The sequence below is a fragment of the Varroa jacobsoni genome, unplaced genomic scaffold, assembly GCF_002532875.2.
Source record: "Varroa jacobsoni isolate VJ856 unplaced genomic scaffold, vjacob_1.0 contig03336, whole genome shotgun sequence".
In the NCBI taxonomy this organism is placed as follows: domain Eukaryota; kingdom Metazoa; phylum Arthropoda; class Arachnida; order Mesostigmata; family Varroidae; genus Varroa; species Varroa jacobsoni.
In genome coordinates, this window is record NW_019215004.1 from 1 (window position 1) to 25,043 (window position 25,043).

At 40.3% G+C, this 25,043-nt stretch overlaps 3 protein-coding genes and 1 long non-coding RNA gene across 6 annotated transcripts; 2 read left to right on the forward strand and 2 right to left on the reverse strand.

Annotated features, from left to right (window-relative positions):
• Positions 1-342: 342 nt before the first annotated feature.
• LSm7 (U6 snRNA-associated Sm-like protein LSm7) lies at positions 343-2,575 on the reverse strand. Of its 2 annotated transcripts, none has more exons than XM_022854448.2 (4): positions 2,420-2,575; positions 1,354-1,465; positions 1,039-1,111; positions 343-571 (listed from the first exon to the last, which is right to left on the reverse strand). In XM_022854448.2, exons 2-4 carry the CDS (start codon positions 1,462-1,464, stop codon positions 417-419), a joined length of 339 nt encoding a protein of 112 aa, XP_022710183.1. In that variant the 5' UTR covers position 1,465; positions 2,420-2,575; the 3' UTR covers positions 343-416. The 2 variants fall into 2 exon arrangements, with proteins under 2 accessions (XP_022710183.1, XP_022710182.1); XM_022854447.2 differs by lacking the exon at positions 2,420-2,575 and adding an exon at positions 2,312-2,409.
• A 3,981-nt stretch (positions 2,576-6,556) lies between these two features.
• On the forward strand, positions 6,557-13,986 carry LOC147751812 (E3 ubiquitin-protein ligase COP1-like). The gene is made up of 2 exons (XM_086973396.1): positions 6,557-6,694; positions 10,878-13,986. Exon 2 carries the CDS (start codon positions 11,148-11,150, stop codon positions 13,086-13,088), a length of 1,941 nt encoding a protein of 646 aa, XP_086829522.1. The 5' UTR covers positions 6,557-6,694; positions 10,878-11,147; the 3' UTR covers positions 13,089-13,986.
• LOC111272808 (ubiquitin-protein ligase E3B) lies at positions 6,570-22,235 on the forward strand. Of its 2 annotated transcripts, XM_022854445.2 has the most exons (11): positions 6,570-6,694; positions 15,061-15,207; positions 15,415-15,541; positions 15,733-15,885; positions 16,091-16,666; positions 16,968-17,075; positions 17,288-17,437; positions 17,707-19,028; positions 19,137-19,305; positions 19,529-19,748; positions 20,193-22,235. In XM_022854445.2, exons 1-11 carry the CDS (start codon positions 6,603-6,605, stop codon positions 20,375-20,377), a joined length of 3,249 nt encoding a protein of 1,082 aa, XP_022710180.1. In that variant the 5' UTR covers positions 6,570-6,602; the 3' UTR covers positions 20,378-22,235. The 2 variants fall into 2 exon arrangements, with proteins under 2 accessions (XP_022710180.1, XP_022710181.1); XM_022854446.2 differs by lacking the exon at positions 20,193-22,235 and having other exon boundaries at positions 19,137-19,351; positions 19,529-19,625.
• A 154-nt stretch (positions 22,236-22,389) lies between these two features.
• Positions 22,390-24,740, reverse strand: LOC111272810 (uncharacterized). Its single transcript, XR_002687737.1, has 3 exons — positions 24,613-24,740; positions 23,956-24,140; positions 22,390-23,511 (listed from the first exon to the last, which is right to left on the reverse strand). It is a non-coding gene; the product is annotated as an uncharacterized LOC111272810 (long non-coding RNA).
• Between the last annotated feature and the right edge of the window lie 303 nt (positions 24,741-25,043).

Genomic DNA, 25,043 nt, shown 5'->3' on the forward strand with positions numbered 1-25,043 from the left:
CTCGAAATTTTGGTCCGTTAGGGCCTTTTTTGTGGTGTGAGCTGAAAATGGTTATAATAACAAACAACGTTTGTTAACTACTGCCATCCTCGTAAGTATGGAGACACCTCTTAATGGGCGAAGTGTGTACATTTGAGTGAGGATTAAGCCAAAAACATTTTCTGTTTCACGAATTCTGTAGCTAATACACAACATTATGCCCCAACATGCAATATTCGTCAGTAACTCAGCCTAAAAAGGTTAGGTATCCAGTGATACGCTTCTAGACTTCCTCCAGTTGCACAAATGCAGTAGCCGCGTGAATGAGAGATACTTTTCAGCTAAGCTTTATCTTTCATAGTCTTTTTCTTTGAAGTGATAAATGAAGCATAGATCGCTTAATTGAATAATTATGCCGTGACCAGCCAAACCAGCAATTAGTCAAGTGGCTGTTGTACGAACGGATTTGGTATTTGTTCCATAGAGTCCTGCGGGTGGATAACGATAATGGCTGTCCCACGGCATACGACAAGGCCCAACGAGCGCGTGTCATCCGTTAATTTTAGCGAATCATCTGGGTCACGAAGGAACTCTGTAAAACAAACGAGGACATTTTTAAGAAGGCAAAATATTTTGTTCATAACCATTACCTTATTATTAGTTGACAATATGTACAAAAAGTAACAAAATTAATTATTAACCCTAGTTCGTTTTCTCGGCAAATAACTCCACATAATAATAATTACAGTCCTATTCGATTTTTATGGATGATTATTATTTGAGACTCCGTGTTTCAAGCATTCAAAATAATTTTGGTAGTCGCAACTCTTGTCTGCAAGTAAATGAAATAAAAACATTTTAAGTCTCAACTGTACCAGGTAAGGTGATCATTGTATTACGTTACTGAACTAATTGTCAACAGCTTCTTATATTACCCTCAACAAATTACATTTTGGTTAACAAGTGTTGTTAGACACTGGTTAACGCCGATGGAGCTAGGAGCAAGGAGGACGTCTACGCTATGTTATGCTTTCACTTGTTATCAATAGCCTTTCTTACCCGTAGTGTTATCGATGACCAAATTAAGAAGCGGGTCAAACCCTTTTAGAATTCCTGTGACTTCCCTGCCACCCTAAAAATGCAAAAAAAATTATAAAAATCCATTTAACCAACTGTACGTAAAAATGATCACAGAATGTTCGTACAATCTTAGCCAAATTATTGCCCTAACTGACTAGGAAATAATGAGTAATATTGTATGGACATAAACGGATCGAAATAAGAGGGTAAACGGATTAATAGATCCAGATACCTATTTTTTGCCTATTTTGCAAAATGATTTCCCTTTATGTTCGAGCATAGGGTAAACTATACCTGAAACTTCACACGAATAAGTTTATCTCTATATTTCGAAAGATCAACAATCGATTCTTTCTTTCGAGGTTTTTGATCACCCTGACCTTGATGTCCTTGATTTGTCGACATCCTGTAATCGCATTAAAAATAAACCAAACGCAAGATGTGATGAATTTATGATTAAATGAGCATGGGCATTTGAAGCGCTGTTACGAAAATAGCTGAAACAACCGGTTCTTTTATGGCTGAAAATAACAAATATATCTTGTACTCTGGATTTGCGCGCTTTTCTTTGGAGTAATTATAATAAATGTTTTAAATTTTACGTCCCTTCGAACTACCGTCACATATTGAGCGCATACCGGGCTAATCACCTTAACGGTGTTATGATTAAATGGACCTGTAGATATAAAACATACTTCTAAAACATACTTCTACCAAGGGTTTCTACAGGATTTCGTTACATTTTAACGCATGTGTGAGTAACTGTTTGAACGTCGTAAGGTTGCATGACTTTCTAAACCTTTGTAGCTGGTTATTTTATACGGTCGGTTTTTGCCGTGTACCGGAAATGGGCGCAAGTATACGTCTATGGTAATTTTAATCGCATACATACACAGGTATTGCCACAACACTAGGGAACCTCATTAAATATTTGCCCGACAAATTTTTAACGAATTTTATTGTCGCCTAAAACCTCTGTACAAAATGCGACAAAAAAAAGCTTAATTTGTCGTGGTTTTTTAACTCCTATGAGCACTTGGTTGTTCAAGGGCGAGTTAAGATGAGTGGAAAAAGTAAATCTTGTGATCAAAGAGAAATTTTATTTTTATAACTCATGTTGCTTTTATCATTGTGAGCTTCATTATTTCTACTTGTATCCAAAAACAAACGTAGCCGATTTAGCCACCAAAACCTGTATAATGTTACAGTTTTTTTTTATCAATCTACTTGGGTCATAGTTCCATTAACTTACTTGACAACCAACATTGTAAAACGCCAGCTCCACAGGATTTTACGCCGAATAAGTTAACACCTATATGCACAACGCATAATGCATCATTTTTAAGACCTAGCTACAAACCTGATACTTAGTCGAGTTAGCAACTGCCAAGCGAACGACGTATCAGAGAAAGCAGTGCACCAACACTTCTAGCAAAATGGTAAAATCGCCGGAAAATAGCATAGACAGCTTCTCCTAGATTCGAGTTTTGTAAAAGAGGCACTCGGTGTCAACTGGTTTACATCATTTTCGTCTTCGTTTGTTTATAAACAGGATTGAGTTTCGAGCGCGCGAAACAGGGACCTGAAATTCACAATTCGCGCCGAATGTGTAGAATGGATGTCAAAAGTTCTCTTTGTGACAAGCTTGTGATTATTTGGCCGTGCATCCGTTCACGAGTTTTTGCTGTCCTATGCAGCTGGCTCGATGAGGTAGTGACCTTCAATTTTCGACAAAATATTCATTGTAAAAAATGCTTTTGACAGTCTCGAAATTTAGTAACAGTCTATTCACATTTGGCAAGAAAGTCCTGTGGGAAACCGCTTTGCATTCGCGTACAATGACGCTCGTAGACCATAATATCAATTTTGTAATAGTATTCCTTTTCAGTTCATGCGCCATCGACGTGTCACTCACTGACAAAAACACTTCCCATTGCGTATTATGAATAATAGCAAAATGTGTCCAATACGCAGAACATACACCTTCGCTTTTGTTGTATAAACAAAAACTTGTTTAGATAAAAATCCAATTTGAAACATCCTTGGCAAAAATCGGCCGGCCGATTATTTATTGCTCGAGGCAAACGTTTATTTTGATTTAGGCGTTAAGTAGCAATACCATGCATCATTTATAACTGGGTGGAAAAGCATATAGTTGCGTTGATTAGGAAATATTTCAAATGGCAGAAATTTTTCCCCAACAATTTTTCCACTCAAATATTCGCGCCTCGTTGCTTCACTAAGCGTCGTTAACCCATGCGCCAATCATAGTGTTGATCGTCTTCTGACGTCATGATTCTATGGTCCAATCACACCTTCAATATACGATGCTGTAGCCTTTGTTGTTTGTTGGCGGCCGCGGAAAAAACAGCAGGCTGAAAATAGCGGCCATCTTCGAGCTTCTGCTAAATCCTGCATGGCATTATATTCTATCTCATGGCGCCTATCCTATTTCGTTCGTAAACAATTTTTTCTTTGTATGAGCTGATGGCCCTGTCGCAGTCGGCTATACGTCTCTTCGTGATATGCGCATCTCAATCACTCTCCCCACACTCGCTCACTCAGTAATTATGATTGTTTTGTTTATGCGGGCGAACGAACAAGCGTGCGTGCGTATCTGTGTGTGACCGTGTGTATGTGTGTGTGCCTGATATTTGCACAATAGCGAGGAGGCTGGAGGAATGAAAAGTGGCTATTTTACTAGGTTTTGTTTCTGCCCGTGTCTACATCCGCGATACGGGCTGGATGGCAGTGCTGTGCTTATTGGATACCGTAGCGGATGGTACCTGCTTCATTGTCGCATCGTGCCGCTGAAGTACGGCGAATTGTGACGACTGTGAACGAACTAACAAGTCGTTGGTTTGTATGTTGTACATATTTATGTGTGTGTGTGTGGCACTAGCAGCGTTGCCTCGTTTAGCTGCTCAAACCGTCCCTCTAAATAGTGTCAGTGCTATTTGTATTGGCAGTGCCGACTGGCAGCCACTTTTGCTACGATGACCGCGGCAGCCATGGTGAGCGGTTCCTCTGTGATGGCGCTCGTATAGCCGGACAGTGTGGGAAAGACGAACCGGCGAAAGAAGCAGCGATTGAAAACTCAAGTTTATATTATTACAGCTGCTGCACATCGTAGTACTGTTCATAGCGGCAGGCGAAGGGTCCGTGGTAAGTCGGTGTTGGGATAGCAGCGTCGAGGGCAAGCGGTCACATTTGTCAAGGCGAGCGCGCCCGCCGTCATCAGCAGAAACAGGCGAAACTCCGGAACGGGTCGTCGCCGTTGGCGCTACCATTTATGCCGTAACAATTGCCGAGAGCAGGAGTGCGTCATCAGTTGTCGTTGGGCGACTGCTTTCTTGATTCGTGCTGCTGCCGCCGCCGTTGATTGCTTGATTTTGCCGTGACCGCGGCGGCTTGTTGCCGCTACTTGTCCAGTTTATCCGTCTGTTTGTCGGTCGCTTTAGCTGACTTCGGCCGAAGCTGCAACGGCCAAACTTTCGATGTTGTTTCTATGTATTTGTTGCTGCTGCTTTGCCTTTCTGTGCTGAAGTAGCTCGCCATCATCAGCAGCTGAAGGAGCAGTAGCAGTGGCTAACGCTAGCCAATAGCTATAAGAAAGCGGCAAAAGCTACCAAAAGAAGAGACCCTACTGCCACTCGACCGCCTGAACAACCGCCCGCCCGCCCGTCCGTCCGTCTGTCTGTCTGTCTGTCTGTCCCTTACCGAAGTGTTTTGACCTCGGCCTTCTGATGCTGGCCATATCACCAGAAACAGCAAATGTTCTATTCCCACTCATTCATTACGTCTCTATTCGCCTGTGACCGACAGACTGGCATGCTCTCACTGGTTCAGTGGTGCTGTCTCCGTTTGTGAGAAAAGAAGTCATCTACTCAATACTACTTGTTCAATGTACAAAACTAAAGGAGACGTCTGCTTAGCTTGAGCGAGATCCTGACGGTAAAAGTTGATGGTGGTGATTTTCTCTCCGCTGCGGCGGGCATAGTTGACAAAATCTGCCTAGAGAATTTCTTTAAAAACAGACGAAATTAGAAGGAAATGTATTGGCCTAGTTAACTTAATCAAATCAAACCAATTTCAAAAGCTATAAATAGAGCTTCGTCTAGATCTCACTCCCTATTGTCTCACAACATACGCTTGTAGGGAATCTGAGCTTGGGCGTTCTAGCTAATGCAGTTATCAGCTTATAGGAATTCGAATACCTTCATTGGAAAGACAGTGAAGTGACGCTGGTATTGGCCTATACCACAACCACGTTAGTACATCGTAGTGTCATGTCATAGAGAAAGAAGGCAGTTTTGGATCGGCGTGTAGGCATACTAAAGGGCTTGTCCCTCTCCCACTTGACCACTCGCATAATCTACCTCGGACAGTTGTAGTCCTATTTTCAGCCTGTTTACGGGAGTTGTTATGTAGTGCGTAGTCAGTAGTGCGGCTCTGACTGAGCGACGGCTGTTGCTGCTACGGACCCGACGATGGACAGCTGATGAGGACGAGAGTGAGAGGAACGCCGACCGTAACAGCAGCGTAGTGGCGACAGAAACAAGTCACACTGTAACAAGACAGACTCTGAGCACCTGCAATTACTTAAAGCAACACCGGTGGCAGCAGCCGCCGCCGCCGCCGCCGCGATCGTCGTCGTCGTCGTCGTCGTCGTCGTTGTTGTTGTTGTTGTTGTTGTTGTTGTTGTCGTCGTCGTCGTCATCGTCGTAGTCGTACCGCTATTTTCCCAAAAAGCAACGATAGCTGCTGCTCTGCCGTAAACGGATCCGTCGATCACAGTTTATGGTATATATATATGAAGCTGCGTGCGCCAACAATTTCTGTACATTTATAACTGTCTGCTACGTAGGGCTGTATATGCAGTGTCATTCAGCTGTGGGTATACTCCAGCGGGAACACGTACGTACCAAATCGGTGGGGCACTGTAGGACATTCGGTTGCACACATCCAGCCACACAGGCCAGACACGCACCGTCCTAGTGGCGACCGAGGTGCCTAGTAGGTGCAACCAAAAGGTGTCGTCTAAATGCGCCAGTGAAACCCCGAGCACTAAACACAGTCTAATTATCAGATCACTTAAATATTTCTCGACTGGCATGAATGAGTGAGCTTGCATTCAATTCATCGTACTATTTGTGACTACTGAAGGGCTGGTTAACCAACTGGTTGAGATTAAGGAACCGTTGGGCTGAATCGAGGAGATATCGCTTGAGAATGCTGTTGCTGCTGCTGCTGCTGTCATAGTGGTTTTCTGGTGGTTCGTGATGGTGTGGAGTTGTCGTAGCCGGTATTGCTCCTGTCGGTTTCGAGTGAAATAGCGGCGAAACGTAGTGGTCGGGCATCGATAGATGAACAACGTCAATTCAACGTCCGGTCTAAGTTCGTTTCACCGAGAAGTCCCTGAGGCTGCGTCAGTACTATATGGTACATCAGGCCGCGTAGCGTACAGGGTCGGGCGCACTGTAAGCAACACTGCACAGTAAATATAGGGTGAATCGTGCTAAAAAGCAGTAGAGGCGAAGGCAATGTTTGCCAGCACCTCGATCTGCGGGTCGGATAAGCAGCAGTTCCTCGAGAACGCCAGGACCGCTCGAGACGAACGCGAAAAAGAACGCAGGTAAGAATTAAGTGAATGCAGCCACATCTAATAAATACGATGGTTATCATCATTATAAATGTCCACAAATCTATACACTCCTCAGGTCGACCTCAGGAGAGTTTCACCGCACACCTCTTTCCCTCTTTTTTGTTGAGTTCGTGAATTATAAATGACCGAATAAGTCATGATTATGGCAAGTAGTTATTGCTCACAGTTTTTATAGCCATTTTGTATAAGCATATTAATGTATGTAGTGCAACAGAAGGACTGTGCGTTGAATGGACTAGATGCATAGGCTCGCATGGGACGCATAGAAAGGTTTACCTGATAACATACAGCTTCGCTTTCACTATTCATTTTTCGAATGTTACATCTATAGTCACTGAAGAAATCACATATGGTCAGATAGTAGTTGTTTTATTAAAACTGAATCTTTTCAGCACGGTGATCCCCCTACAATGGGCGAAAATGCTCATTTCACAGGTATAGAATATAGAGTTCTTTATGCATAAGCTGTTAAGTAGTATAATATGTGCTTTTATTTGTTCTGCGGTTTGACCTTTGTTAAAAGTCTATTTACGATTGGATGTAAACAGTGCTAAACTCAAAACTAATCAAGTCCATACCACTTAATTTTTTTGGTCTGTATCACTGTAGGGCAAGATTATTTAAAGACTGCCTTTATTTCGATCTATGACGCAAGCATAGACAGAAATCCTATAAAAATGTACTATGTGTCATTAGATGATACGATGAAATATATCTTACACAAAGATAACGCAAAAAATTGTATCAATTTGCGCGTGTGACATCGGGTAGCACCTCGATCATCAATGTATGTTTCTTGATCATCATCTAATTGGATCGAATGTGAACTCCTTCCCTTAACAGTCCTGTCCCCTGAGCAAAGTTCTTATCGGCCAAAACTACTAAATGAAAAATGCCATGAAAGACTGCAACTGATCTCCTTCCTTCTTTAAAAACGATTAAACGTTAGTGTATTATCCACATTGACCTCTTTACATGGTTCCATGGACCCCGTGCTTTCCATCTACATTCAGTGTAGTTCTGTATATGGTGCGCGACCGGTTGACAGAGCAGTTATCGGCTTAGCGTCAGGGGAAACCCGTCCTCATCGTGGCGTGGAAATCCATTAGCCTTTTTGGGATCTCTCGCTGCAGTGAATAGCTATAATAATCTTTACCGAGTCTGCCTGCAACAGATCAACGGATAGATAATAAACAGAAGCAGGCATGCTTTGTGGCGGTGCTGCCCTGTAAACAGTGGCCTCCTTTTCGGGCTCGTCTTGCTTGGAGTCACCCTCGCTCACCTCGGATGTATCCATCTTAGTTGTGTGATGCTTATTCGGCATTATATCCCATATCGGGCGATATAATAAACCGCTGAATCTATGGCATGAGGCCACATGAGGAGTAACTGTACAGGAGGAGAAATTCGATATGTGTAATCTATATGATAGGCGATCCTACGATAATTTTTTTTTATCTGGAGTAGAATATACTGTTCGTGTTTTTTGTTGGTTAGCTACACTAGCCCATGCTGATTGATGGACTGCCGGGGTAGAACCATATTTTTGTCTACAGAACTTAAACGATTTCTGGACGTCTTTGCTATCTTAATATGCTATCGTGGTGATAGAACCGAGCTTATCCTTCTAGCCTAATGTGAGACTCAAGGTGACGTTTTGTGATTGACGCAGCTTGAGGTATGAACATCACTTTTGTTTGTGATAATTGCCAATTATGAGTGAATTCCTTTAATGGACAGAGGGCTGGCACTTCCATGCATATGTGCGGCTTTAACTAGAGTTTCCTGACTGCCATCCACTATATTTACACCTTCTTTTGACCCTGATCCTGATTTGGTGTTCGTTCTAAACACAATTTCGACCACAGAAAAGGATACTTTTTAATCTACTCACCTTTTGAGAGAAGTACACCTTATCTGAAAGCGGCATTCACATAGTCTTACTTTACAGGATTTTTGTCAAAAGGCTCCATCATGAAAGATCAAAAAGGTAAGAGTAACGGTGTTGCTCTTCCTGCATTTTTACATGAAGCGACGTTTCATAAGCCAAAAGCTTCGTTGCTCTATATCATTTAAGTTTAGAGAAAGATTTACATAGTTTCAGCCAAATATCACTTGGCTGTCCTATTCAAAATGTGCCCTTTAGTGATTTGTGAAACCAGATCACGATAAGAAAACAATCGATGAACTGTGAGGCCCTCATGTGCTTCCACCCTGACGCTCAGCTTAGCTAAACACTGAATGAATGAATGAGTTATAAATGTCGCACTAGTGCACTAACTACCGCCGATAATGTATGTGTGCGCGTGCAGATGATATTTATCAACGCTGTCATTATCCGCGCACAAGGTGGCGAGTTATTCCAGCCTTTGCTGAGTTAAGTCGAAGATCACCCGAACTACCATTACAAAGGTTACTTCAAAGGTAGATGATGCTGATGATAATGACGAGGTGATTGTATTTAGCATAAGAACGAAAGGAAGGAACAATGGAAAGGGAGAGTTATAAATGATCAGTGATTCGATCAGTAACAGAAATTTTAATTAAAGCGGCAAAATCGTTCATCAGTAGCGCCATAACAGTGGTGGTAATTAAGGCTGATAGAAATTAGCTGGTACTCTGATGAAACTTTGAGAAAAACGCACTGCTTTAGAAACATTCGCCATTTTAATGTGAAAATACAGGCCGTAGGTTTCCCATTACTCGACGTCGAACAAAATGGAAAATATGGAACCGTTTTAAAGAATTCAGTCGATTTCATTGAATTTATCGTCGACTGCAGAATAACATCTGAGGACGTATTGCGCATTTAGATTAGGTTTTTGGGGTTCATCCTGAATAATTGTTTACTTATCGATAATCGCTACAAAGAGTTGCATCGATCATGTTGCTAATACATTGACGTAAGGAGTAAACTCTTTTGATCACGCGTAATCCGTTTGCTTCTCACAATTTGCATATAACTGCGTTATGTGCATGCACGCATGCGGATTTGAGTTTGCATGCGAAAAGAGCTTAACCAGTACGATGTGGGTTTTAGAAGACCTTTACAGATTTGCCTATTTAGTAGTAGATACGCTTACTAACGTAGGATATTAACTAAAGATTTAAGTAACCTATTTCTTAGAAACAATATTCACTCTCATATTGGCTACTGTGTGACTGTTCTATTCTGTCATACCGTTCCTCAGGTGAAGGTAGTTTAGGCTGAACGTATCTGGGTTCCCTTGACGGTCCTCCAAAGGTCTGCTCTGATATATAATAAGAATTTAATACTAGAGCTGTCAGGACTTCGGACATAAACAAGAGTGCTAAATATTATTTAGGATTAACATTATGTAAAAAATATATTCCTTCAAATGATATTAGTTCTTTACATCTGCAATCTCAATAGCTACACATTCATTATATAGATCGTAAAATAATTGCATTTGCATTGCAAGGTAACAAAATGTATAGCACGTAGCTGTTTGATTGAAAAGGTGCATGGTATTTTCTTTAGTCTAACTGCGGTCACACCCATTGTAGCCAAGCGAATACGCATACATGTGTTGTTTTAAACCGCGAGAGTCGCTATATGTAAATTCATCTTTATTAGTTTTCTGTATTGGATTAAGCGAAGCATTATCTTTACGAAACACTTGTCATGTTTCTAGTTACGAGGGTGGGGTACAAGCTAGAATTAAATTATAGTGCAGGTTCGTCAAGGCGGAGTCGCTCCCCTCGTAATAACCTGCTTGAGTTTGCTCTGCTAACTTCGCAATATTTGGTCCAATTTTCTTCTTGCTTTTGTGCTCCAGAGGAAAAGAGAATGACCAGAGCGATACTTGGAGCTCTTGTTTTCCAATATTGGTTTGTTTGTACTCGCGTTTTGTTTGGGTTTGCTAATAATGTTCGTGTCGACAAAAAAATATCTGAGTGTTGTTTTTACGCCCAAAGCCTAATGTCAGATTAGGCGAATAAGTGACTAAAAAACTTATCCAGTAACGTATACTCCCTACAGTTAATTGCTGTGAAAATACATTTACCAAATGATAGCCTTGTAGATCTGATCTTGTATAGAGAGTGCCATTGTTTGGATGAAGAGCGTAGCGTCTTCGCTTTGACGAACATGTTCTAACGGGGGCGCCTGGGTTGATTTATTCGGTTTCAGGTAGTCCACCGACCTTCTGCTACCGTTACTCCTCGCGATTCATCACTCCACCATCCATTGAGATACTGAGATAAAGATAGAAAGAAAAAGTGAGAGAGAAAAGGGAACGAAAGTGTACGAAAGGATTTGCAGAACGTATACGGAAGTGTCCTTAATACATCTGAGGATCTCATAAGCGACAACCCAAATAAACTCAGGATAAGTGTTGATTGGTCACCAATTTTTGGTGATCCGTTTGCTCACCGCAGATATTGTCTACTTTATACAGACATGTCAACTTCACCTGGATCGCGACCTCCTGCGAAACCGCGGCCACTCATGCGAAAACGAAGCCTGGGTGTGGTTCCATCGGGGTCAGATTCTTCCTCAGATTCGTCGCTCGATTGCCCGATTTGTTATAGCCTGATTCAGGATGCATATATGACAAAGTGTGGTCACTCGTTCTGCCACGACTGCATTAAACGCTGTCTCGAAAAGCGCCCGTTGTGCCCTCTGTGTTCGTGTGATTTGATCGATAACGATGGAAAGGAGCAGATCTTCCCCAATCGGTCACTCAATGAGCTGGCAGTTCGGGCGATGAAAAGCGAGAAAAAGCCACGATTGGGCGGGCCTGAGCTGGGTAATCGAATTCTCGAGATACTTGCCACTGAAAAGGATGTGAGCGTCAGCGACGTTGACCAAGCGCTTAGTGTGCTACAAATGAGAAAACGCCAAATGGAAGCTACCTCACGAGAGGTACAGTTAACTCTGCTGCGCGAATTTCTCGACCACTCATATAAAGTGAAGCATGATGAGCTCAATCGTATTAAAACTGATATTGCCTTGCTGGAACAGGATCTCTCATTTCTCAATACGTTCGACAAGAACGCTGTCGACTGGAGACTCGCAGATGTCGGCCCTCCTCACTCGATCCCGACGACGTCAATTAAAGCATTGCTACCGGCAGGTCGCATCGCAGAGTCGACCGACGATGGTCCTGGTACTAGCATTCAATCAGTTTTATCACAGCGGCGCTTCAGAATGCATGCACATTTCCAGTGTCTGGAAGACTGCTACTTTTCGGCACGGCAAGTACCCCGTGATGAAGGTTCCGCCTCACCCGAACCACAACAGCCGGTCGACGCATCAAATACTGTCGACATGCCGGTACCGGCTCGAAGACTGCGTCCACCCCGCGGACTCGAGCGATTTGCCGAAAGCCTAACCAAGTTCACGCGTTACTCACAACTGCGTTCATTAAGCACGTTGAACTACGCCTCGGATCTACTCAATAGTACAAGTATTGTGTCGAGTATTGAATTCGACAAAGATAACGAGTACTTTGCTATAGCGGGTGTTACCAAGCGAATAAAAATGTTTGAGTATTCAAGGGTGATACGCAACGATGTCGACATGCACTATCCCATCAACGAGATGATGTGTAGCTCAAAAATCAGCTGTATATCGTGGTCTAGTTACCACAAAAGTATGCTGGCTTGTAGTGACTATGAGGGGACAGTAACACTGTGGGACGCCTACCGAACGCAGAAGATCAAAACGTTCCAGGAGCATGAAAAGCGATGTTGGTCCGTTGACTTCAACAAGGTCGACACGAAGCTTTTAGCATCAGGTTCCGACGATACGAAAGTGAAGCTATGGGCAATCAATCAGGAGCACTCCGTAACATCAATCGAGGCTAAAGCGAATGTGTGCTGTGTACGATTTAATCCGGATTCTATGTACCACCTAGCGATGGGTTCAGCCGATCATTGCGTACACTACTATGATCTCAGAAATTGTAAGACCTCGTTGGGTGTCTTCAAGGGACACAAGAAGGCTGTATCTTACGTGAAGTTCCTAAATGCCAAGGAGCTGGTTTCAGCGTCAACTGACAGTCAACTGAAGCTATGGAAAACTGACGATCCAGAATGTCTTCGCTCGTTTACAGGACATGTAAACGAAAAGAACTTCGTAGGCTTAGCTACAGACGGTGATTACATCGCGTGTGGTAGCGAGAACAACTCACTGTATATTTACTACAAAGGTTTATCAACGCAGATCCAGACGTGGTCGTTCCGGACGGCAGGCGGCGCTCGAGAAGACGGCACCGTTCCTGTGGCGGCTGCTGGTGAAACTAATGAATTCGTATCAGCCGTATGCTGGATGTCTGGGAGTACCGTTGTTGTTGCAGCCAACTCACAAGGAACCATTAAGCTACTAGAACTCATTTAAGTTTAAAAGTCGTCTTTAAACTATATAAATAATGACTCACTACTGTATCCAACAAGGCATTAAGGATGAGCTTCAAAAAGGCTTGCCTGGTTTTGCTAGTGAAATTAATGAAACGAATGTTACAAGATACACTGATAACAATGAGCATTCTTATAACATCAGCAAACTGGGATAAATTAAATAAGGATAATTGAATCCACAAACTGATACAGTAAATGCGGTCAGGAGTACTTTATGGCCGCGGATAGAAACACAAAAACACCAGCGGAGCAATGTCAATGGGTGATATGTGGATGATCGACAGTCATACTGCATTTTCTGAAAAAACATTTTTGCGATTTTTATGCCGCTGGCCTAGACTTTTTAAGTGCGTTGCACCACGTTAAGGAATGGCATTCCAGTAGCATAAATGTTAAACATTATGGAGGCGGAAGGAGGAACGCTGTAGTAGCGGTAGTAGTTAATGTATGCCATATATATAAAGGCAAACCTAATCGGAATCGAATTGTTCCACCTCTTTCAGCTCTTTCGAATTTCTCCATATATATATGTGTTTGTGGAGAAGACGCAAATATATTTAGTAGAATGGACGACTGCATGTGAATACGTAAAGAAATGGAACTGTATTTACACAATTGTCGTTGCGAGTGAGACAAGGCTTGCTTTTACATTCTGATAATGATGAATGGAACGGGTCAGTTATATGACTGATTTTATGATCATATTACCTTTAAAATATATGAAATGCTTAACTAGATAGTGAAACAAGTATATATATATAAACTTTTATGTACGTTGGTTATATGTAACGTTGTATAGAACCGGTGCACAATTTTAAAATGAGAACAAATTAAACATGATGTTCTATGAAAATAAACTGTGCAGTTGTTAAAATATCCGTCTCTGAGTTATCGTTGTTAACACCCTAATGCTTGTATGTACGTGAGTGACGAAGGGTTTCGTAGCAGAGAAAAGTATAATAGTTAGCGGTACACAATTAAACATTTTATATTTACGTGAAAAAGATGATCTTTCATGCTGGCTGTTGGTATATATTGGTGAACATTAATAGTTCTAATACAATCGGCGTATTATGTTCGATCTTTTATAAACGAATAAACCTTTTCTTATTTGCATTTCAACATTCAAAACTTTAGCATTAATAGGAATTGACGAAACCGTAATACTCGATATGCCTAGCGAACTCTATAGGAAACGACGAGAAAAAAAGAAACAAGGAAATAAAGAAACAAATCAAAGAATATTGAAAAGTCTAAGAGCAGTACACTTGCTTGTTGCTTTGAATAAACAAGCACTGAAGGGAGAGTTAATAACCTTCGAGATGAGGTTATCAAATGAGGGTCAGTTTGCAACTCAATGCTAATAGTTAAAGATATTTATTTTTTATTTAGCGACAAAACAGATATAAATATATACTAGAAATATATATTATTACTTATTAATGTGTGGGAAATATAGGCTAATTTAGGTAAACGTCACAGGAACCCATTTAATTATATAATTTGGATAAGCTTATGGCCCTGGTATTCTCATATATCTTTGATACATCTTCGATATATTATATTGTACTTGATATTAATATTATTTATATTATATTATTGAATTAATATTGTTTTTGTTAGATGCTATAATTAAAAGGTTTTCAATATAAATCATGCCACCTATATAAGGAAAGTAGTTTTGAAATTTTCACGGAATCTGTTAAATGCCATGTTGAAATTGATTAGTCGAACAACGCTGGTATTACTATTTTCGTATTTTTAATTTGGTACTGGTTGGGACAATTTGATTATCCAAGCCGTTCTGCAACCATCAAATAAAAGAGACTATTTATTCTTATAAAAGTAACGGATAGTTATCTGGCGAAGTGTTCTTGCTTTCACACTACCGAGTCCTTATAACTGTTCGACACACGAAAAACCGTTAAACGCTTTCTGAAATGGTATTACAGACGAGAAGACGCAGCCACTCGAATCAACTCTGTGGTGCGAGGCTTTCTTGCGCGTCGTCATGTGGGACGTTGCACCAGGGAAGAGTTGGATTCATTCCTGGCGAGTGAAGAGCCCGCGAGTGCTGCACAGCTTTACTATAATGCAAGGTTTGTTGAAAAGATTCCCAAAATCTAAAGTTCTATTCGTTTTTTTCCCTTTTTTTTCATAAGAGCGTCAGCGCTGCCTTAAAGCAAAGATTGATAAACTCACAGCTTCTTCAAAATGCGTTCGTATTATTAGCCTAAAAGCGGGCTGCAATAAGAAAGTCTATAGTCCCAGTTATTATACGTGAAATTTTAACTCGGATATTTCAGGAAGTTGATGTACTTTTATGTTTGGCTGGAGCCTAACACTTCGGGTGAACTCGGCAAGGATAATGTCAGGCTACAAGCGATGTGTTCTCGTATAATTAACTCAATGGAAGGCACCTCCAAAGACCAGGTATCACGATTTCGATGTCGAACTTCCGCTAAAATAGAAAAGCGTAGGAATCAAATTGTAAAGCAGGAAAATCGGATTCGTCAATTAAAAGAAAAAAAAAAAAAAAAAGATTCTTATTAAGATTGTACATACGATAATCAAAATATATGACTATTTTTCGGAATAATCATGGATTATTATGCTAATTGCAGAACTATGTCGAAGCTATGAGTGACCAGAAGATCTCAATACACTGGATCGCTTTGACAAAAAAGCTCCTTGTTACAGTATCAGATAATCTTAAGCGGCTTCAACCTACAGTGAACACTCATCTGAACGCAATTGCTCTTTACCTCCACGTGCTGGTTGGTACATTTATGCAAAAGGTTGTTACCATCAGTCACTATATTTCTTGATGACTCTCCTCCTTCTAGTGAAAAATGTCAATCAATTAATTAAAAACACCGCTGTACAGCTTGAATCTAAGTTCAATTTTTCTTTTGTGTACTTTTACTTCTGTTGCTTTTGCTGCCTATATTGAACCGGCGTCGCCCCGAATATCGGCATTAGGTGACAATGACAAACGTAAACTCGTGGAAGCTTTGTGCACAGCTTGAGCCTTTAAAACCTGCTTTAAAACAGCTGGAGGGCAAATTCGTCGCTCATCTCTTTGCCAGTGGACTCTCGGCGAATCTTCGATATCTCCTGCTGGCGGCTGTAGTTCGCCAACGTCCTCTTCTGGGCCGCGCGTCGCTAACAGCAGTTGCGTCCCTGGCTTTACGACCTTTGGTCGACGCCAGTTCAACATTGGCAAATGCAGAAACGTGTGCTGGTGGTTCAAACCCGAACGTGGAAGAGGCGACAAATCTACTAATCATGCATTTCTTGTCTGTGCCTGCCGTTGTGCATCAGTTACGCTCAATTGCGCCGGATAGCCTTGTACTGTTACGTCAATATGATGTATTAGGTCGATCTGTCGTGTTACTAAGGAATACTCAGAAACTACGCATTATGTTCAATGCCCTTGAGGCAAGTTTTGCTTTGTGTTTGTTTGCGAATCTGGTTGATTTAGCTCAGCAAATGGCGTTAGAAGAACCGACGAGACTCGAATCGATGGCCGAAGGTTTCATCGCAGTCGCCACTACGGTGAATACTTAAGATAATGTTGGATAGCATCGTAGAGCGGTTCCAGACCTAAAATTCGAAATAATTTTTTATAATATAGCAGAGCAATCGTCTGACGCACGTTGTGTTTTGATAACTACCTTGAAATTTTTCGTTATGAGTGTGTTGCGTTTTAACACGCGTACGGCATTTTAAGTCAGTTTCAGATTTTCGCAAAGTGTGCATATGGTTCAAATCTGTATTGTTATATATATATAGAATAAACAATATGAGCTGCCTGCACAGTCATGACCAGAAATCTTCATTAATCTATCCTTTTTAGATTCTTGAAAGCTGTCAACAATATGTGGGCAAGAAGCAGTCAGCGCTTAGTCATTATCATCCACTTTTGGGTTGGTTCTCACAGAAGGTAAACTCTGGCCACCAAGAGGTAAGCAGAAGATTTCATATCGTTACACTCACTAGCTATTGGCCGCATTCCGCTTGTATAGCCTATCAAGGAAATATGCTTCGCGTATGTTTGAACCTAGTTAAAAAAGCAAGTGAAGTTTTAATATATATATATATATATATATATATATATCAGGAGATGTGAGAGCGATTTTTATAATTTAGAGTTTATCTCTTTTCTATTATATTCAGGTCATCCCTCACATTAAAACTCAGTTACAGCTTCTGTGGGGCACTACACTGTCTCAGCTGTTGTTTAAACCACTGTTCGTAATGCAATTTAAACTGGAGGACAGTCCGCCACCGCGAGTCGAAACTTCGGCTAAAGCTCAAATTAATGAGGTAATTTGCTTTTCAGATCTAAATTAAATATAAAGCGTTGATTATCAAGCGGTTATTAAAAATGGAATCGTACAATAAAAATTATGTGTCGCGTGCCATGTTGAAGTTGTGTCTATGTATTAGTACTTTTTAGTTAAACAGTTAAAGTATTCTGAATAATCTGAACGTTTGAAGATGGTAAATTCTTACTCTTTTCATGGACCTGAAACCTAAACTATGCTATAATGACAAATATTACAATATACGAATAAAAAGGTGTCATTTTGCAGGTGATTAACCTAATTCGCGGAAGCGGTTCCCGAAGCAATTCGGTTCTGATGAAAATCTCTAGTCCCGAAGTGAACAGTGTGGCTCTCACATGTAATCTATACGAGACAGCCATTGCTAGTCTAAGTGAGCTTCGACTCGATATTCTCACAGGACTGTCATTTCAGTCAAGCGATCTTCTACCAAGACTTTGGAGACTAATTAGCGCTCTTGGTGGACAGGCGTCAGGAAAAGCGAAAGCTTTCCTTGATTTGCTGCAGCAAAATGTAAAAGCAAATTCGCTTGAGTTCCAGATATTAAAGTTATTCTGCAATTGTACTTCGCATCTAATTGTCGTTCTGGACGACCGTGAACTTTACGAGGAACAACGACCATTTTCCCTTGCTGACCTGGTCGCTATATCAGCGTTTCTCAACATATTTCTTTACAAGATTATTGTTAATCAACTTCTTGATCTGAAATCATTGTCAAGCTGTCCTTTATTCACTGCCTCACACTCTTTGCTCATGCTACTATACCGACGGGATTCGCGAAGAAATTTTACCCCTCGTGATCACTGGCTTGTTAAAGCTAAATTTGCCACGCTCCTCACTGATTTGGAGAATGGCAAGCCCTGGGCACAGTTAGTGATTCAGAGGCTGCCCCACGTCTTACCTCACCGTGATCGCGTACAGTTATTCAGACGACGTGTCCAACACGAACGTATGTGCGTTCTGAATGGAGCCGAGTCTACCCATATCTCTGTATATCGCACGCGGATTGTCGAGGATGGCTTTCAACAATTGAACGCACTGTCACCGCAAGAGCTCAAAGGCACAATTCGGGTGCGTTTTGTCAATTTACAAGGGCTAGATGAGGCGGGTATTGATCAGGATGGTGTTTTCAAGGAGTTTCTTGAGGAAACAATCAAACGTGTATTCGACCCTGCCCTAAATCTGTTCCGTACGACAAATGAACAGCACCTTTATCCATCGGCTACGTCCTACATCAATGAGAACCACTTAGCATTGTTCGAATTCGTTGGCAAGATGTTAGCTAAAGCCGTTTACGAGGGCATTGTTGTCGATGTGCCATTTGCCACTTTTTTTCTCAGCCAGATACTCGGACACCACCAAAACATTCAATATTATTCGTATATTGATGAGTTGCCTTCGCTTGATGAACAGCTCTATTCTTCACTTACGTATGTCAAAAACTACAAAGGTGACGTACAGGATCTGTCACTCTTTTTCTGTATTGACGATGATTCGTTGGGAAGAATTGTCACTCACGAACTCGTTCCAGCTGGAAGAACTATGGCGGTCACCAATGAAAACAAAATTCGGTGAGTAGTCGATTTTACCCAAACAAAAATTCAAGTTTAGCTCTCATTTTTACGAATCAGAAAAACATAAACGTTTCATTTAACATTTATGTTTCTATCTTACTACAGGTACATTCACTTAACCGCACAGTATAAAATGCAGACTCAGATCGCTGAGCAAACAAAAGCGTTCATTCGTGGCTTTCGGTCCTTAATCAGACCAGAGTGGGTGGCTATGTTTTCAGCCCCGGAGCTGCAGAGGCTAATCTCGGGCGACGATACCGGAATTGATCTGGCGGTACGCCAGCAAGCATTTTTGTTTTGTTTGGTTCTGTGCTTTGTCGGTATGGCAGCATGTTTTTGTGGTTTTAGAAATTACATAAGATAAACGTTCGATCTTCTGATGTACGGCTACAATACTTCTAATTATATTCAAAATTTCCTAATGATAAAAATAAAGGTTAGGAACCAACTAACTGTTATGTGGATATTTGTGTATGTATACTTGCATTTAATTCCAGGACTTACGAGCTAACACCAAATACTTTGGTGGCTTCCATAATAACCACCGTGTCATAAGCTGGTTGTGGGACGTACTTCGAAGCGACTTTTCACCAGAAGAATGCCGTCTCTTTCTAAAGTTTGTGACATCGTGTTCCAAGCCCCCGCTGCTTGGTTTTGCCAATCTCGAGCCTCCTTTCTCTATTCGATGTGTCGAAGTCGCCGACGATCTGGACAATGGTAGTAAGGCCTTTATCAAACCTCATTACTTTATTTCATACTATAATGTAAAGAAGAAAGGTGTGTACAGAGCAATTTAGCTTAACTTATCTACATCCATAAGTGATCACTAGGAATAAATATGTTTGCATACAAAGACTTTAAGGTGATTATTTTTTAGCTGAAGCAATTAAAGAGGTCAGCTTGCTATTTGAAGGTCTATGTTGTTGGCGCCGGCAGTGACCTCAGAATCGTGATCGTTCTAGCATGGAGAGTTCAATACAAGGAAAAAGAAAAACGGAACAAATATCTTTGCTTTGCTTTTAATTTCTCTCGGTGAATCGGAGAACCAAATTCCGTTGCAAACAGCGTAATGGGTTATGCATAGATTCACTATACCAAAAAAGGGCGGATTTGCGTTTTGAAAGGTTATCTTGACTGGTCTATTTTTTCCATGTTTGTTAGGTGATACGTTGGCCTCGTTTATGCGAACGTTCTTCCGAGTTCGTAAGAAAGATCCTGTTGATCGTCTGCCAACATCATCAACTTGCTTTAATCTTTTGAAGCTGCCGAACTATCAGCGCAAGGATACCTTACGGGATAAACTTCGCTATGCCATATCAAGCAATACAGGCTTCGAGCTTTCCTAAATGTTATTATTAATAGTACCAATTAGTGGGCATTACCAAGAGCTGAAATAGCCATACGTTTATCTGAGATGGCAGTAGACACTGTCAAGGCTTACGCCAACAAACAGTTACAGACGGATTATGCATTAAAGATTTAATTATAACATTTAGTTCTGAAGTTAATACTTTCATTAATACTAAGGATCGTCAGAGATCAAAACATCTTGTCGTAATACAAAGCTGTGCGGTTCTATTAAGTTTGAATTGAAAAAAAGGTATTTCTCGTAAATAAATACCTTGCCTTGAATCGTCGAGCTATAGGGACGTTGTTAGCGTATTTCTATTTTGACAAACGCGTATTGCGTCTTCGAGCATGCCTACTGGCGCTCCAGCGTGATAGCAACACATTAATTAAATTTCTGAAATGAATGTCTTCAAAGGATGTATTCGATTAAAGCTAAAGCTAATGAAATTAATTAATCCTAACATAAAAGGACAGCACTTAAAATCAGCACGAACTTTTTTTAACATGCGGCGCTTTTTACTCCAGTTTTAAGAAGTTTAACCTAAAAACTAATTCATGCAGAACAGCTTTTATCACCTTCTGAAACGTGTCCTGACGTTGTACATGTCATAATCTGCCGTGGCAGGACGACGAAGGTTGAATAATCTTGTAACTACAACTAACTGTAAGACAAAATGTTATAACTACAGAACACTAAGGCTGAACCAATATTCTTTATGACGAACAGAGCTAAGCGGCAGATTAACCCAAAATCCAGACCAAATGTGATCGTAATAAATATAAGCCCCGCAGAAGATGTAAATGTGCCCTATATTCTTACAAATCAAATTTTTACCACATTCTAGCTGGCTGAATAATTGAAATGGGTATGCTGCTGATAAACTCCAAATGGTTCTAACGCGGGGTTTGTGTAGTTAATTCCTAAAGCCTTAATTCGTTTAGGGGGCCTCAAAATATTGGTCAATTAACAAAAAAACGAAGTTTTAAAAGCGAACTTCAGTTTGCTATAGGCTTGAAATCAACCTGTTTCAAGATACAATAATATTTATTATTCTACGAATCATACATTTTGCAGAAGAACACTATTGATAAAAGCAGATAGATTATGTGAATTAACGGCTTAGCAATCTCTCAGAAGCCGATCTAGATGTTAACATAATTATCTTTTAGGCCAATATCACGGCCTGCAAGCTGTTATTTAAGCAGTTTATTTATGTGAGAATGCAATTACAATTTATGTTTGTTCAATTGGCATTGGGTGAACGAACGGGAACAGGCTAACCAAGAAAGCCGCATACAACATACATATAATATTTTTTCGTGAACCATGAAAAGAAGATGAGAAATACTCTTTTTATTTGTTTTCGAATCGGTGAACGTCAAAAATGTTTCTAGCTAGATTCTTACTAAAACATTTCTAGGTTTGTACACTTGGAGACTTACTTAGGTCGTAAATAACTGACGCATATACAAAGCTCTGTCTGAAAAGTGGTCGCTACACCAGATGATATAGAGGAGCACAGGCATATGGGAGAGATGGATATCGACATGTGGCTTCATTGTGAGTGCTTCAAATGTGAACTAAGACAGAAGTCCGGTCAACGACATATATTCTGCTAATCCTGTCAACGACATATATTCTGCTAAGGATATGATTATTTATATTAGACCTTTTTGTCTATTATATTCGGTGCAAGTTTGTTCGTTTCCAAACTGCCTTACATGAATAATCATATCTAAATCGAGTACAGAGCGTACAACTACTATAGATGTACAGGCTAATTTGAAGCGCATAGTCGCATCCAGAAATCTAATAAATGAAAATTAAAGAGATTACTTATGGGTAAAAGAAAACTGTTCAAGTGTACTTTTTTTTGTTGTTTGATATCGATAAACACATGTTTAAGGGCACAAGTATGTGCCCTTAAACATGTGTTTGTATGTGTAAAACATGTGCTATGTATGTGTATTTTCATCACATTTTTTTACTAAAAAGCACACCTCTAAAAACATTCATGATTCTTATAAGCCATATATATTTATTCAAAGAAACTTTATCATTCGAAATTTTCGAAAGCCAAAGTGGCTAGCACTTCTAGCCTTCCGGACTGGGATTGCACTTTTGCTTGAACTGCGAATTTAACGTTTTTGGAACACCTTAGAGAATAGTTTCTATTACTTATGCATACATCTGCATCTACATGCAAAGTGTACATCGCCAATCTACGATACACACTGCGTGTATCGTACTACTCACAAATCTATGCATTCTGCTTTATTTGCCCTTTTAGTTGACCCTCTTACTCTTTAAAATTGGTGCGCGCGAATTAAAAATTCAGCTGTATGATTAAACTTTTCTGTCCGCTGTAGCGGCGTAAGGAAAGCTTAATTCTTTCTTTTACAAGCCACCAGAGTCTACAGACAACCGATACAAGGATTTTTTTCGAAGTGCGCTCAGTGTAGTTCACAACAACTATGTCTACTTCTGTGACTAGTTGGAACACGTCGAGTTTCGGGATTGATTTAAGCTTTTCTTTGCGGCATCTAGCTATCCAATGCGTCTCCCACATATTTAGGTGAAGTATTACAAACATGGGGCCGAGTTTAGCATCACACACTAACTCCAAATGTAATTATCAATATAGAAAAAGCATCATTAGGAATTAAACTAGTACTTTTCAGTTCACATTAAGCAAATTGAATATGTATCCTGCGCGGTTAAATAAACCAATGGCGATAAGTGAATCGGACCATATATATTTTGTAGAAAAATAAAACGAAGGGTAAATAAAGTTAAAATTTACAAGTAAATAGTACAGCACGATAACATAAGCTTATGAAGAAATGAAAACGCTTTAATCGACTGGTAGTGGTACGTTCAGCGTTAAGCAAATGTATGTTCAGGGTTTTTTTTTCACTATCAATTTTTTGGCGTGCAACAACTTCATGCACAATCAGTGCTTTTTGCGCCAAAAGCTTATCGTTAACGATATTTCAGGAGAAGTCCATTGATGTAAGAGCCAGTAATCTTTGCGGCTACTCTACTAGGCCTTACCAACCTATCCATCTGGTTGGCAGTTTCCAGTCCAAGAACCTACATGCGTTTTTAGTGATGTGGCGGCGCTCCGTTCTGTTAAGAAAAGGTATCACAATCGTGTTGTTATTTCATCTGTAGCAGAATCATATCCGGTAGCATATAGGATACAGATTTTTGAGTTGTACGAAGAAAAAGAGGGCAAATCATTCCTTGACACGAAATGGTCATTCAAACACAGGCTGATTAAGCTGCCGTCTTAAACATAGGTAGGCATATTACATAATAGACAGAGCTGTGTTGATTTACAGAATCTGTGAGTTCAAAATCAACTTCATCAAACCAAACTAAATTCACAAAAAAAGATACTGTAAACATTGATCTAGATCATCCTCTAGTAAGCCATGAAATAATCTTGGCCGATACGTTTTCAAATCAAATATTCCAGAACGCCGCAAAGATCACAGGAAAATACCTATCTTAAGAGAAGCCCTGCACGTGAATGCTCCAGTGTTTTTAATATATGTGTGATACACTAACATTTGATTTTCTTCGTATATAGCGGTGGGCTATCTACTACTTTTCAGGGCTTCGAGATGGATCCAGCAGCTTCAAACTTGCCAAATGTTGCGCAGATTGTTGGTCCTGACAGTGGCATTGCTCCGAGGTCTTGAAATAACTTTTCCGTACTTCTCGTCTGCCACCTGCGACGTTGGTTTGACGATCTGTTTGCGTTCATTGTTGATTAGACCCAAGTTAGAATAATCAGTTGTCAAAACTTACAATAGCACGGAAAAATCAAATTAAATGACTAAGTAAGCGTGAAATATTTGACTAGTGCTACTGACGATACACCACTACACCAAAAATTATCATATAATACTTTGAAAAAAAGATGCAGAATTAGAAAATGGGCCGTTAAAAAAAATAAAAGTTGTTGATTATAAGATGGGGCCCGTCGATTATTTTGTTTTGCTTTTTTCGGAGGTCAAAACAGGTTATATGAGAAAGGTAATAGGCGTCGCACTATTCTAATTAATCTAAAATAAACATTGAGTTCAATAACAGGTAATCCAAATACTTACAAAGAGAACAGATAAGTGCAGAGGAAACTATATAACAGACAGGCTTAGAATAATGATCGGTGAAACTCAGTTTATATAAGCAGAGTGTGCACTGCCAAATGTTTTTACTTACGTTTGATATTATCAAAAAATTCTCTGTTATAATAAATAGGATATTGTCGATAAAGAGGAACTTGTTGTTTTATGGGTGGCACTTTTGTCACACTAAGAGCAACATCCTGACCACCACACCAACACCGCTTATTTTCTTCGCTGCTTTGTACGATTCTATCGAACTGCATCGCAAATCTCGTTGCGGTTATAGAGAGCCATGTATTTTTTTATATCATCTTTATGCGCCTAGTAGAAACATCTCTTGGTCACTAGGGTTACTTAGTAGATACCCACATTTTTTTCAGTATTTGATTTACACCTCAGCCTCCACAGAAAAAGGGACACACAAGATATTTCACGAAAAGTTATTTAGTTACCGTTTTTAAGGTAGCCAAAAATAACTATGAATGTAATTACACACTATTTTCAATTTGCCTAAAAAAACTGTGA

What these genes read in the sequence shown, in the direction of transcription:
- LSm7 (XM_022854447.2), bottom strand. An exon ending in TTATTCGTGTGAAGTTTCAG is followed by an intron (nt 1,112 to 1,353) that starts GTATAGTTTACC and finishes TTGCATTTTTAG; the next exon opens with GGTGGCAGGGAAGTCACAGG. An exon ending in GGTCATCGATAACACTACGG is followed by an intron (nt 572 to 1,038) that starts GTAAGAAAGGCT and finishes TTTGTTTTACAG; the next exon opens with AGTTCCTTCGTGACCCAGAT.
- LOC111272808 (XM_022854445.2), top strand. Translation starts at nt 6,603, where the DNA reads ATGTTTGCCAGCACCTCGATCTGCGGGTCGGATAAGCAGCAGTTCCTC. An exon ending in GAACGCGAAAAAGAACGCAG is followed by an intron (nt 6,695 to 15,060) that starts GTAAGAATTAAG and finishes ATGGTATTACAG; the next exon opens with ACGAGAAGACGCAGCCACTC. An exon ending in AAGGCACCTCCAAAGACCAG is followed by an intron (nt 15,542 to 15,732) that starts GTATCACGATTT and finishes TGCTAATTGCAG; the next exon opens with AACTATGTCGAAGCTATGAG.
- LOC147751812 (XM_086973396.1), top strand. Translation starts at nt 11,148, where the DNA reads ATGTCAACTTCACCTGGATCGCGACCTCCTGCGAAACCGCGGCCACTC.